Genomic DNA, 15,895 nt, shown 5'->3' on the forward strand with positions numbered 1-15,895 from the left:
TTATTGAGTGTTATCTCACCTAGTGAGAGTTTGGGGCTATATTTTTAATTTCGCAGGAAAAGTTGATTTATTGATGAAGATTTGCGCAGTGTTACAATGGATGTCAGTTCTAGGTTTACAATCAATTAAAATCGAATTTAATTCAATCACAAAACTACAACGATCGAAAGACCCTTCATTGAAGGTTGTATCAAACAACGATGTGAAATAGGGTATTCATCATTGTCAGATCACATCCACAACGATCGTGGCTTTGCCGGATTAGATTTCGTTTGATCCTAGTTGTTTTGTATTTGTTAGTTTTGATTTCTATTATAGATGTCGTCTGATTATTTTATTAATGAACTGATTTTACATTAAAGAAATAGTTAAACGGATAAACTAGTAATTAATCTAATTACTCCCCCTGTTCCTTAGTACTCGCACCGTTTTGACTGGACACGCTTGCCAATGCACAACTTTGACCACCAATATCTTTAACTACATATTATAAAAACTTATAAAAATATTAATATTTTGAAAATATATATTACGATAAAACCAACAATATATTATATACTAATATTTATTTTCATATACTAAAAATAAAATGGAATTAAAGTAAATTATATAAATAGTATACAAATTCAAAACGGTGGCGAATATTAAGGGACAGATGGAGTATATTTCTAATACGGAGTAATTCGTACTTTCGTAGTTAGTACGTCGACCCGACATGTTTGCGGTGGCCTGTAGCTGGGCCTTAAGGTCAAGTTCCTAAGATTCATCCAAGTATTTCCCATTTAATGAAAGTTGCAAAAAAGATTCAAGTGGCACAACAGCTGTGATTAGGACACGTACAAATCAAAACAGACCAAACGCGTGGGCCCTTTTAACTGACGATCCAGCTCATTCCTTCCAATCAATGCTCCTCTACTAATTACGAGTACATCAACCGTAACAATTTTGCTTATTCTTTTTAACAAATCCCTCTTGGTGAAACACTCCATGATAAAGTGACAATTAATCAGGATTGAAAAGATTAAAAGAATATAGATAAATTCATCACACAAAGTCGAAGATGTAGGTTAACCCGGTAAGGATTAGCAGGCTAAGTACTCTTAAAACGAGATAGCGAATAAGAAAAAGAGTTTGTTCATGTTAACCTTGTACAATACTCCCTTTGTCCTTAAATATTTGTCCCAATTGATATGTCATGTTCTCCAACATACGAACTGAGTCTAACTAAATCATACTTAATTATATTATTTCTTATAGATCAATGATAATTTATAGTCAAACTTCTTCTAAGTTTTACTCCAAAAAATAAGGAGTAATAAGGTAAACAATTAGGGACAGAAAAAGTACATACAGAATGCATAAAACATGAACAACTCCCAAAACATACTCTATTGTATAAATTGCACAACCATCCAACAATGACAGCAAAACAGGACACAGTTGAATAGAGAGCCAGCTTAAAGTGTTAAGAGAAAGAGTTTAACAACATAAATTATGGTATATTGGTAAACCACTTGTAATTGTTGGTAAAAAACAGTTGGTTTGTTAAGCCCCCAAAACCTAATTGAATCCACCGTTGACGCCTACATCAGGAGACAACATCCCAACAACGATACTCTTTTTTATGGAGATAGAGTAAAGCACCGCAATCCCGCATGTTAGCCCCCGCCATAACCGCCCTCCAGATTTTGTCAAGCCGAATTTTTATTAGGCATCCATAAACATCTATAAACTACTCCGTTAGGAGTTATGTGGGGGCCTAGATCATTATTAATATTCAAGGAAAATTCAAATCTAAGTAAGCTGAGAAAATAATAGGTGCAATATCATTATTATCATCATACTAGCAATAGCAGCAGTTTTTATTGATTTTGCCCCTCCGCAATTTTGCAGAGAGGTTGAACATCAATTTCAACACAAAACCAAACACAAACAAGAAAAAAAAAAACACCATAAAATGGTAGGGCTATGGATTAATACACCATCACCGCTACTACTACTTCTATTACTATCTGGAAAAGTAGATCACCAGCAAAAAGAAGAAAAAAAAATTATACCCCCGACTTTTATTATGCCGACAAACTCCATGGGATACAAGAAAACATCCACCCATGAAGCTTAAACTTAATAACCATATTCCTATAATTTTATTTTTATGTTTATCATTGGAGGCCAGAAATACCTGATCACCAAATCTGTAAATTATTCAAACACCCCTTATTTTTCTTCACGCATCATTCCTATTATTATTATTAGTCTATATTACTAATCCTAAAATTTGCTAATCCTTTTCATCACTACTGGTCGCCCTTTGTCATCGTCTTTGTCTCTGTCTTTGTCGTCATCATCTACCAACTACTACCACAACTGAAGAAACAAACAATTCTTCCTTATCAGTAACAAAACACCCAGGAAAACAGGAGGAAAGGGTGTTTCAAATTTCTCAATAGGTCCACTCTTGTGGCAGCTGGATCTCATTATGATTCACCGTTGTTTTAGTTGGTGTTGTGGTCGTCGTCGTCGTACGAGCGTTTCGTCGGTGGTTTGACTGTGACTGAGAACCTTTTCCACTTTTCAACGACTTTGTCAAGTTCCCATCTGCAACCAAACCAAATTTAGTACATCAGATATTATTCATTCAATTGCAACTACAACTCTACAAGTAGAATATCAACAGTAATTTTCTGGACCACTTTTGTATGGTACTTCAACATTTTCCCACCAAAGTTTTACTTGGCTGGCTGCCTACTTTCCCCGATATCTCCAACACCACATATTTAAATTATCGATTTTGCAATAAATAAATAAAATTAGGCACAGCCGCAACTAATTGAACTACTCCATCATCTAAAGGAATCGAATTACCATTCAGATCTAAATCGAAAATGGACGAAATAACTAATCTTAAAATTAACATATTCTGTATGTAATTAACACTAAAACGCACTTAAACTAAAAGAAAAACACAAACAGAAATGAAAAAAAATAATACCAGATTTCTTCCGGGTTTCGCTAGGGGATATGGTGACACAGCGGGGCAAGAAGACACCCGTACCAGTACATTCCCTCTTTGGCCCAACGAAAATCGGTGGAGCCGGCATAGGCTGGGTCTGGGTTTGGGTTTGGCCCCGGGGCTTCGGTAAAGGCCAAGCAGAAAGCGGCAACCCTAGAGGTGGATTGGTGTTGCTGCTGTTATTGGTGTTGCTATTCTTTATTGCCCTGTTTGTTGGTGGTGGTGTTGGTGGTGGCGGCTGCTGCTTTGGTTGAATGTACTGAACACCATTTGACGGCGCCCAAAACATCTACAAATCATTAACAAAATGAGTTAATTATTAGCCCCCAAACTTACACGAATCTGAATTAAATTCATAATTAATTATTTTGAGGCGAGAATTGAGACTGACCGGAGGATAATGGTGGAATTGGGGTCGATAATAAATAGGAGGGAGGTGTTCGGGTTTTGTAAGGGGAGGAGGGTACAAAACTCCTTTTTGACTGCAATCGAAGAATCCAGTTCCGATACTTTTTTCATTCCTCATCTTCAATCGAGCAACTTCACCGGCCGCCTTATTCAGCAAATCCAACGTCGCGTTACTGGCGTCCTTTTTTAAGTCGTTGTTATCTTGTGGTGGCGGTTGCGGCGGTGATACCGGACCGCTTAGGCTTTCCCGGCTTGAACCTTGGTTGCACAAACACCCGCACAACGTTGATTGCGGCGAACTTGACAGCACATAACCCTATTAAATCACAGTCTTCCATTAATTAATTTAAAAAAACATAAGTTCGAAATTTAAAAAAATAAAACCAAAACGGGATAAAAGGCTAACCTTAAAATGAACCGGACATGAAGAATCCGAAACGTCGGAGCGAGCCAACTGATGAGTTAACCCGAGGAGTAGAATATCCTCTTCGTCGCTCTCGGTTTCGGTAGAGCCAGATGTCAACTCCAAATCCGAAGCAGATGACGAGCTATCACCCAAACCCAAACACAACTTAGGGCCGGAAGCAGAGAAATCAAAATCCATATGAATATCATCGTCGGTGAGAATTCGAGAAGGAAGCCAGAACTCTCCGTCATCCAAATCTTCGGCCATGTTTGTCGATGAAGTAATGAAAAGATTGAGAAGGCGGAAAATGTTTTCGGCGGTTAAAGGAAAGGTGAGAGGAGAGAGATAGAGAAAGAAGGGGTTGCTGATAGTTGAAGATATAATGATGGAAGAGGTGCTAAGAGAAGTGGGGGGCGTGTTCACGTTCGGAGATTATGGAGAGAAATAAGGAAGAAGAGTGGGAGAAAGTGGGGTGCCACTGCTATTTCTAACTTGTAACCCCGTTTGTGGGCCTCTCTACTCTTTTACTTTATTATTTAAATACTAAATTAAAATGGCCAAACCAAAACCCTAACCCACAAACATTTACTTCGTATTTATTTATTTATTTACTTATGGACTTGAATATAACGACTGATTTTTGCAAATAAGCTCACTTTTATCCTTGGTTATGATTACTACTTCAATTGATTTAGGTTATTTTTGTCACTTATTAGCTGTGAATAAGTATGATAAATGTTGCGGAGTATTTTTATTTTGGGCAATTTTTTGAATTTTAAAGTCATTTATCCGAAATCGAAATCACTATAATAATTGTTTTTTTTTTTTTCAAAAATTAGTGTCATGTCACATATAACCATTTAAAATACTTTTAGCATAGAAACGCTGTTGGGAAGCGAGTGAGATCTACGTGAAGTGGGAAACAATATCTTCATTTTTGGTAGAAAATCAGTGTGTTGTGTTGGAGCATGTGAATGCGTGATGTTTTTGCAAGATATTTCAAACTTTTTTTTTTTTGAAAAAAAAGAAAAAGAAAAGGAGGGAAACCCTAAAAGACGAAGAAGAACGTGTACCCGCCTCATAGTGTACAATCCACATACAGTTGCCTCAATCTGGTTGACAAAGGAAACAAGTGACACTATTATTTGCTCAATTGCTAGTGGGCCACCTTTTTTTTATTTATTCTTTCATATTCTGATTCCCGTTTACTTCACAACTAAGACTCATTTTTACCCCCTACAAAAGGAAAGTAAATACAGCTTCCTTTTAGCTTTTTCGTTTTAATCTGCTCTAATGTTTTATTAACCACTATCTATCTATATATTATATTAAAATAGAGGAAATTAATGTGGTAATGACAAATGTCACTCATTGATTCACCTCTCTTTTAATTAAAAAATAATAATTAAAACACTTAAATTAAGGAAAAAGTATTATTGATTTTCACTATAAATCTAAAGATTCTGTTGATAATAAACATACTAAAATATTTTCTGGCTCTTTTCCCCTTCCAAATTAAACAAATAAATTATACGGAGGATATATACTTCAGTTCAACACCTTATTACGAAGTATATTTTTAAAAGATATTATTGCTAAACTTAAAAATATATTTTATAATTTATGTATTAGTAATTAGTAAACATTAAATGGAATTACTACGACATACGGATTATATGTGAACGCAACTGATATGCTTCATATTATGTCCATGCAAAACTAGATATTACGATAACATTAATTTGTGATATAACAAGATAAGACAGGTGAGCATAGACATACATATAACTTAGTAAAATTTTAATTTTGGATTTTACGATTTATATTAAGTATGATTTAAAAGTTGATGAATAAGATAAATTTTTAAATGGGTCAATTCAGTTAAGAGGGTGTAGTATGCCATTTTTTAATGAATATTTGGTCGAATAAAGTTGGTAAGTATATTTGATCTACTAATAATATATCATATTGTATCATATTTGAGGTGAAGGGGCAAAGATGATTTTGATTTCTAACTCCATAAGCCAACATAGACTTTATAATGGTTATATCTTATAATTAAGGGTTTATTATATTGTACGTTGTAGTATCTTATATTGTAACAAAATTATTATTAATATGTTTGCAACGACAAAAATAATTTTTCTATGTTAATGTAAAGGATTGTAATATCCCGTATAAATAAAATTTTGTGTAAAGTTAACATTATGATATATAAACCATGCATCACACTTGATATGGGTGAGTCCATACTTAATTAATTTATTCTAAGGACGAAGATAAAGATAGATTATTGACTAATATTGTCTAATAAATAGAGATTTGGTGTTGGTGAATAGATATGAGGATAACGTAGATCAAGCCACCTTGGTGGTGGGGCGAGTTTGAATTATTGGATTTGAGAACCCGAATCCTCACCCAATTCTAATTATATATGTCACATTTAGATATTTTCATCAATATTATAGCTAATAAAATCAATTTTAATAATAAACTTATGTCAATATATTCAAAAGTAAGATGCATGAAAGACAAAGTGACGTATTTAACGAATATAAGGACGAAAGGTTATCAGTGGGGCGAGTTTTTTTTTGGGTTAAGAGGATGACGGGACAAGGATGCATGAATTTTTCATTAGCCTGGCCCGCCTCCTCTTATCATTCAACTAATATATCGCGAATCTTTAAAAAAAAAAAACTATTAACCTACATATTATAATGTTTTGTTCATTTACTCTAATCAGACAATCAAATATTTGAAGACTCTATAATAGAGTTTTAAATTCATAATTCTCTTACCAAAACAAAAAATGTTGATTCTGGGGGTGGATTTGAGGCTGGTGTACACGGGAGGATGATTGAACGTGGATGAATTATATTGTTTACCCTTCAGGAAAGGGATTGGGTGGGGTGGCCCGGTTGGTACTATTGTTCCTATTGTGGGTGGCGAGGAGGGGGATAAGATCTTAGAAGGTTACGAGTGTGGGGGTCCCTCCCCGCCCCAAAGTCATCTCTATCTGAATAAAGTAAATGGTGCGGGTATGCGTTAAATGATCGTGTAATGAGGTAGTTAATTGGGATGAATTTAATTTCGTATCTCATAATTAAGACGAACATGAATGAGATTGGGGTTTGGTACCATACCAACAGTTGGTGGAGGGGATAAAAGTTTTACGCGGGTACGGTTGTGGAGGCTCCGCCCGCCTCATTTATAGTCGAATAAAATAGATGGAGGAGGTAGGCGTTAAGTGATAGGCTAATGAGATAGACGGTGAGGGAGTATTAGAGGAGTATGACTACCGAAGTATAGGGTGGATGAGAATAATTTTATATTTGACACGGGTGATGAACTGGGACGAAAACAATCATATCTTTGTACCCTTATTTGTTTAATTTTTTTTATAATAAATAAGACATTAACAACATATTTTATCCATCATTAATTTTTAAATAGAAAATATTTATATGCTCTATTTTTTTATTTATTATAGATTGTCTGCAAATACATTTTAGATTTCATGCAAATTTAATATTAGGATTATAAACTGTGCATCGCACGGGCACTATACTAGTATATTATACTAAAATAGAGGAAATCAATGTGGTGATGACAAATGTCACTCATTGATTCACCTCTCTTTTAATTAAAAAATAATAATTAAAACACTTAAATTAAGGAAAAAGTATTATTGATTTTCACTATAAATCTAAAGATTCTGTTGATAATAAACATACTAAAATATTTTCTGGCTCTTTTCCCCTTCCTAATTAAACAAATAAATTATACGGAGGATATATACTTCAGTTCAACACCTTATTACGAAGTATATTTTTAAAAGATATTATTGCTAAACTAAAAAATATATTTTATAATTTATGTATTAGTAATTAGTAAACATTAAATGGAATTACTACGACATACGGATTATATGTGAACGCAACTGATATGCTTCATATTATGTCCATGCAGAACTAGATATTGCGATAACATTAATTTGTGATATAACAAGATAAGACAGGTGAGCATAGACATACATATAACTTAGTAAAATTTTAATTTTGGATTTTACGATTTATATTAAGTATGATTTAAAAGTTGATGAATAAGATAAATTTTTAAATGGGTCAATTCAGTTAAGAGGGTGTAGTATGCCATTTTTTAATGAATATTTGGTCGAATAAAGTTGGCAAGTATATTTGATCTACTAATAATATATCATATTGTATCATATTTGGGGTGAAGGGGCAAAGATGATTTTGATTTCTAACTCCATAAGCCAACATAGACTTTATAATGGTTATATCTTATAATTAAGGGTTTATTATATTGTACGTTGTAGTATCTTATATTGTAACAAAATTATTATTAATATGTTTGCAACGACAAAAATAATTTTTCTATGTTAATGTAAAAGATTGTAATATCCCGTATAAATAAAATTTTGTGTAAAGTTAACATTATGATATATAAACCATGCATCACACTTGATATGGGTGAGTCCATACTTAATTAATTTATTCTAAGGACGAAGATAAAGATAGATTATTGACTAATATTGTCTAATAAATAGAGATTTGGTGTTGGTGAATAGATATGAGGATAAAGTAGATCAAGCCACCTTGGTGGTGGGGCGAGTTTGAATTATTGGATTTGAGAACCCGAATCCTCACCCAATTCTAATTATATATGTCACATTTAGATATTTTCATCAATATTATAGCTAATAAAATCAATTTTAATAATAAACTTATGTCAATATATTCAAAAGTAAGATGCATGAAAGACAAAGTGACGTATTTAACGAATATAAGGACGAAAGGTTATCAGTGGGGCGAGTTTTTTTTTGGGTTAAGAGGGTGACGGGACAAGGATGCATGAATTTTTCATTAGCCTGGCCCGCCTCCTCTTATCATTCAACTAATTTATCGCGAATCTTTTAAAAAAAAAAACTATTAACCTACATATTATAATGTTTTGTTCATTTACTCTAATCAGACAATCAAATATTTGAAGACTCTATAATAGAGTTTTAAATTCATAATTCTCTTACCAAATTAAAACAAAAAATGTTGATTCTGGGGGTGGGTTTGAGGCTGGTGTACACGGGAGGATGATTGAACGTGGATGAATTATATTGTTTACCCTTCAGGAAAGGGATTGGGTGGGGTGGCCCGGGTGGTACTATTGTTCCTATTGTGGGTGGCGAGGAGGGGGATAAGATCTTAGGTGGTTACGAGTGTGGAGGTCCCTCCCCACCCCAAAGTCATCTCTATCTGAATAAAGTAAATGGTGCGGGTATGCGTTAAATGATCGTGTAATGAGGTAGTTAATTGGGATGAATTTAATTTCGTATCTCATAATTAAGACGAACATGAATGAGATTGGGGTTTGGTACCATACCAACAGTTGGTGGAGGGGATAAAAGTTTTACGCGGGTACGGTTGTGGAGGCTCCGCCTGCCTCATTTATAGTCGAATAAAATAGATGGAGGAGGTAGGCGTTAAGTGATAGGATAATGAGATAGACGGTGAGGGAGTATTAGAGGAGTATGACTACCGAAGTATAGGGTGGATGAGAATAATTTTATATTTGACACGGGTGATGAACTGGGACGAAAACAATCTTATCTTTGTACCCTTATTTGTTTAATTTTTTTTATAATAAATAAGACATTAACAACATATTTTATCCATCATTAATTTTTAAATAGAAAATATTTATATGCTCTATTTATTTATTTATTATAGATTGTCTGCAAATACATTTTAGATTTCATGCAAATTTAATATTAGGATTATAAACTGTGCATCGCACGGGCACTATACTAGTTCTGTAACTAATCATGAAGTATATTTATTTATTTTTTTGGAAAAGTTAGGCAGGTATTTTATTTCAAATTAAGTTCCACCAAAGTAGTAATACTTTGGGGGAAAGAGTTCATATATAATAGTGTTAGGTTATGATTCATATGACAAAACATAAATCATGCGGAAAAAGCATAAAGCCAGGAAACATATTTTTCACACATAATCATTTAGCATAATTCAGATGCATACACTTTGTTGCGTGCCCTCCCTAGCTGCGCCCGAACTGAACAAGAACAAGTTTTTAGGACTCCAAGTGTCGTACCTCCGTAGATAGTCCACATCACGTCCGGATCCGCCTTAAGCTTGACCAACTAGAATCGCCCTTAAGGTTGCTTAGGAATTTCGGCTATTTAGGTGCAAGTGTATGGCTGCTTTTTCTTCAAAATCTTACCTTTAAAATACTTCAATTGTGTCTATAAATTATGACCCTAGGCACCTATTTATAGAGGTATGGAAAAGGAATTATAATCCTACTAGGATTTGGATTTATTAATTAGAATCCAACTTGAACTCTAAATAATAAATTTAATGTATTAGGATTAGGATTTAATCAATACACGAATTCCGATAGGATTAGGATTCGTTACGAACATGAGCATCGTATGGCCACGAGCATCGCACCACCCGCGCAGGCCTTGCGGCCCACACGAGCAGTCGCTGCTAGCAGCCCAACAGCGCGCTTAGCGTGGGCGCGCCAAGGCCTTGTTGGGCCTGGCCTTGCGCTGGGCCTGGCGAGGCCGTGGCAGCTCCATGTTTGGCGCTCGGCTTGCTGGGCGCGGGCCTGGCTTCGTGCTGGGCTTCGTCTAGCAAGCCTCGTCCGATGCTAATTCGTACGATGCGCTTCCGATTAAATTCCCGGTTCCGTAATTCATTTCCGATACGAACAATATTTAATATTTCCGATTCCGGAATTAATTTCCGTTTCGAACAAATATTTAATATTTCCGTTTCCGGAATTATTTTCCAATTCCGATAATATTTCCGATTCTGACAATATTTCCGTTTCCGGCAATATTTCCATTTCCGATAATATTTTCCGATACGTACCATGTTTCCGTTTCCGGCAACATCTACGATTTGGATGATATTTATATTTCCGATACGATCCATATTTCCGTTTCCGGCAATATCATCGTTTCCGGAGTATTCATTTCTTGCTTGTGACGATCTCAGCTCCCACTGAAACCAAGATCCGTCGATTCCGAATATCCATAGATGGAGTATTTAATGCCATTAAATACTTGATCCGTTTACGTACTATTTGTGTGACCCTACGGGTTCAGTCAAGAGTAAGCTGTGGATTAATATCATTAATTCCACTTGAGCTGAAGCGGCCTCTAGCTAGGCATTCAGCTCACTTGATCTCACTGAATTATAAACTTGTTAATTAATACTGAACCGCATTTATTAGACTTAATATTATATGCATACTTGGACCAAGGGCATTATTTCCTTCAGTCTCCCACTTGTCCTTAGGGACAAGTGTGCATTACCTAATTCCTTTGTCACTCGATGCTTGCTCTTTGAACATAAGGTAAGAGTTGTCATCCTTATTATGTCCAGAGGTGTTTCTCGGTTTTAGAGTTCAACTGATCAAATAAACAGATAATCATAGCCTATGATTCATCCGAGCACGGCCATGCATTTCACAGTTTCTAGCTCTCCGAGTGGCCTTGTACAACTTTTAAGCATCTTATCCCGATTTATGGGAGGACAATCCCAATCTTGTGATCTTGAGATTAGACTTCGTTTGATAGGTGAATACCTGAGCGTTGCCTTTATAGCCTCCTTTTACGGTGCGACGGTTGGTCAACGTCAAAGCAACCAATTCTCAAACAAGTAATCTCAAATCACTCAGGTATTGAGGATTTAGTGTCTAATAATTTTAATGAAATTTACTTATGACAGATTTTCATCTCTTACAGTAAAGTTTCATAGGTCTGTCCGATACTAGTCTTCCCAAAGTAAGTATCTATGCAAATGATTACGACATTTCCATGTCCACATAGTTCAAGAAACAGAACTATTAGTCATCTTGCATTCCAGTCGTCTAACGTTTTCTATGCGTCCAATTTTATAGAAAACTCCGACCAGGGACCGGCCATTTTCAACCTTTGACATTCAAGTTCACTTGATAGACATTTCTTAGTCACAAGACTGGTCCTGACAGTCTATCTTGAATATATCGTCAAATTGAAGGGACTCATCATTTAATAAACCACATATTAAATGGAAAAATGAATTCTATTACTTTATTGTGAATGATTAACCAATAATGTTTTACAAAGAATTAAACTCTAAAACTTTAAAACATTAAATAAGGACATCAAAGCCATTCTCCAATATGCTTGATTCCCATAGCTGTAGTGTGCGAGTTGTGCTTCGCCTGCGGCAGAGGTTTAGTTAATGGATCTGATATATTGTCATCAGTTCCAATCTTGCTTATCTCGACTTCTTTTCTTTCAACGAACTCTCGTAGAAGGTGAAATCTACGAAGTACATGCTTGACTCTTTGGTGGTGTCTAGGCTCCTTTGCCTGTGCAATAGCTCCGTTATTATCACAATACAGGGCTATTGGTCCTTTAATGGAGGGGACTACACCAAGTTCACCTATGAACTTCCTTAGCCATATAGCTTCCTTTGCTGCTTCATGTGCAGCAATGTACTCCGCTTCAGTTGTAGAATCCGCAATGGTGCTTTGCTTAGCACTTTTCCAGCTTACTGCACCTCCGTTGAGGCAGAAGACAAACCCAGACTGTGATCTGAAATCATCTTTGTCGGTTTGGAAACTTGCGTCCTTATAGCCTTTAACAATTAATTCATCATCTCCACCATAGACCAGGAAGTCATCTTTGTGCCTTTTCAGGTACTTTAGAATGTTCTTGGCAGCAGTCCAATGTGCCTCTCCTGGGTCTGACTGGTATCTGCTCGTAGCACTGAGTGCGTACGCAACATCCGGGCGTGTACATATCATAGCATACATTATTGAACCAATCAACGATGCATACAGAATCCCATTCATTCGTCTATGCTCATCAAGTGTTTTTGGGCACTGAGTCTTGCTTAGAGTCATTCAATGAGACATGGGTAGGTAGCCTCGCTTGGAGTCTGCCATCTTGAACCTATCAAGTACTTTATTGATATAAGTGCTTTGAGTAAGTCCAATCATCTTTTTAGATCTATCTCTGTAAATCTTGATGCCCAATATGTACTGTGCTTCTCCTAGATCCTTCATCGAAAAACATTTCCCAAGCCAAATCTTGACAGAGTTCAACATAGGAATGTCATTTCCGATAAGTAATATGTCGTCGACATATAGTACTAGGAAAGAAATTTTTCTCCCACTGACCTTCTTGTATACACAAGATTCGCCTGCGTTCTTGATGAAACCAAAGTCACTGACTGCTTCATCAAAACGTATATTCCAGCTCCTGGATGCCTGCTTCAATCCGTAGATTGATTTCTTTAGCTTGCATACCTTTTTAGCATTCTTTGGATCCTCAAAACCTTCAGGCTGTGTCATAAACACAGTTTCTGTTAAAACGCCGTTTAAGAAAGCGGTTTTGACATCCATCTGACATATTTCGTAATCGTAATATGCAGCGATTGCTAACATTATCCGAATAGACTTTAGCATTGTAACTAGTGAAAAGGTTTCATCGTAATCCACACCGTGGACTTGCCTGTAACCTTTTGCAACCAATCTAGCTTTGAAAACTTCAAGTTTCCCATCCTTGTCCTTTTTCAGTTTGAAAAACCATTTGCTTCCAATGGCTTGGTAGCCATCTGGGAAATCGACCAAATCCAATACTTGGTTTTCTGACATGGAGTCTAATTCAGATTGCATGGCTTCTTGCCATTGCTTGGAGCTAGGGCTCTTCATAGCTTGCTTGTAAGTCGCAGGTTCATCACTTTCAAGTAATAGAATATCATAGCTCTCGTTCGTCAAAATACCTAAGTACCTTTCCGGTTGAGATCTATATCTCTGCGATCTACGCGGGGTTACATCTCTATATTGACCATGATTCTCACCAGATACTTCTAAAGATCTCTGAGTTTCATCTTGAATGTCATCTTGAGCATTCTCTAGAGTTTGTTGTTCGACTCGAATTTCTTCGAGGTCTACTTTTCTCCCACTTGTCATTTTGGAAATGTGATTCTTTTCCAAAAAGATACCATCTCGAGCAACAAACACTTTGTTCTCAGATGTATTGTAGAAGTAGTACCCCTTTGTTTCCTTTGGATAGCCCACAAGGATACATTTGTCAGATTTTGGATGAAGTTTGTCTGAAATTAATCGCTTGACGTATACTTCACATCCCCAAATCTTAAGAAAAGACACATTTGGAGGCTTTCCAAACCATAACTCATATGGAGTTTTTTCAACAGCTTTAGACGGAGCTCTATTTATAGTGAGTGCAGCTGTATTTAGTGCATGTCCCCAAAATTCTATTGGAAGTTCGGCCTAACCCATCATTAACCTAACCATGTCTAGCAAGGTTCTGTTCCTCCGTTCCGACACACCGTTCCATTGTGGTGTTCCAGGAGGAGTCAATTCTGATAGAATTCCACATTCTTTCAGATGGTCGTCAAATTCATAGTTCAGATATTCACAGCCTCTATCAGACCGCAGTGCTTTAATCTTCTTGCCTAATTGATTCTCTACTTCACTCTGAAATTCCTTGAATTTGTCAAAGGATTCAGACTTATGCTTCATTAGGTAGACATAACCATATCTACTGAAGTCATTAGTGAAAGTGATAAAGTAGATGAAACCACCCCTAGCATTTGTACTCATTGGTCCACATACATGTGTATGGATTAAACCCAATAGTTCAGTTGCTCTTTCTCCAACTTTAGAGAAAGGTTGCTTTGTCATTTTGCCAAGTAAACATGATTCGCACTTACCATAATCCTCTAAGTCAAATGGTTCTATAATTCCTTCCTTTTGAAGTCTTTCCATGCGTTTCAAGTTAATATGGCCTAATCGACAATGCCACAGATAGGTGAGATCTGAATCATCCTTTTTGGCCTTTTTGGTATTTATGTTATAAACTTGTTTGTCGTGATCTAATAAATAAAGTCCATTGACTAATCTAGCAGATCCATAAAACATCTCTTTAAAATAAAACGAACAACTATTGTCTTTTATTAAAAAGGAAAATCCCTTAGCATCTAAGCAAGAAACAGAAATGATGTTTTTAGTAAGACTTGGAACATGGAAACACTCTTCCAGTTCCAAAACTAGCCCAGAGGGCAACGACAAATAATAAGTTCCTACAGCTAATGCAGCAATCCGTGCTCCATTTCCCACTCGTAGGTCGACTTCACCCTTGCTTAACTTTCTACTTCTTCTTAGTCCCTGTGGATTGGAACATAAGTGTGAGCCACAACCTGTATCTAATACCCAAGAAGTTGAATTAGCAAGTATACAGTCTATAACGAAAATACCTGAAGATGGAACGACTGTTCCGTTCTTCTGATCTTCCTTTAGCTTCAAGCAATCTCTCTTCCAATGCCCCTTCTTCTTGCAGTAGAAGCATTCAGATTCAGAAGTGGGTTGACTGGCCTTCCTCTTTTCAGATTTGGCGCCAGCTGGTTGCTTAGTTTGGCTGGCCTTGTTGCCACCTTTCTTAGCATTCCTCTTCTTTCCAGATTTCTTGAACTTGCCCCCACGCACCATAAGCACATCTTGCTTATCACTTTTGAGCGTCTTTTCAGCGGTCTTCAGCATACCGTGAAGCTCAATGAGCGTTTTGTCCAGACTATTCATACTGTAGTTCAGTTTGAACTGATCATACCCGCTATGAAGAGAATGGAGGATGGTGTCTACAGCCATTTCCTGAGAGAATTGCTGATACATCCGACTCATATTCTCAACGAGTCCAATCATTTTGAGAACATGTGGACTTACGGGTTCGCCTTTCTTAAGTTTGGTCTCAAGAATTTGCCTATGAGTCTCGAATCTTTCGACTCGAGCCAGATCTTGGAACATGTTCTTTAACTCACTGATGATCGTGAAAGCATCTGAGTTGATGAACGTTTTCTGCAGATCTGCACTCATGGTGGCGAGCATTAGACATTTCAAATCCTTGTTGGCATCAATCCAACGATTGAGGGCTGCCCGAGTGACCCCTTCGCCTGCGGCTTCGGGCATGGCCTCTTCCAAGACATACTCCTTTTCTTCCTGCATAAGAACTA

At 36.4% G+C, this 15,895-nt stretch overlaps 1 protein-coding gene across 1 annotated transcript; it reads right to left on the reverse strand.

Annotated features, from left to right (window-relative positions):
• Nucleotides 1-1,841: 1,841 nt before the first annotated feature.
• LOC110803161 (uncharacterized) lies at nt 1,842-4,282 on the reverse strand. Its single transcript, XM_022008639.2, has 4 exons — nt 3,828-4,282; nt 3,405-3,737; nt 2,993-3,302; nt 1,842-2,598 (listed from the first exon to the last, which is right to left on the reverse strand). The coding sequence occupies exons 1-4, from the start codon at nt 4,092-4,094 to the stop codon at nt 2,444-2,446; spliced, it is 1,065 nt and encodes a 354-aa protein (XP_021864331.1). The 5' UTR covers nt 4,095-4,282; the 3' UTR covers nt 1,842-2,443.
• Between the last annotated feature and the right edge of the window lie 11,613 nt (nt 4,283-15,895).

Source organism: Spinacia oleracea, chromosome 3 (genome assembly GCF_020520425.1).
Source record: "Spinacia oleracea cultivar Varoflay chromosome 3, BTI_SOV_V1, whole genome shotgun sequence".
NCBI classification, from domain to species: Eukaryota; Viridiplantae; Streptophyta; class Magnoliopsida; order Caryophyllales; family Amaranthaceae; genus Spinacia; species Spinacia oleracea.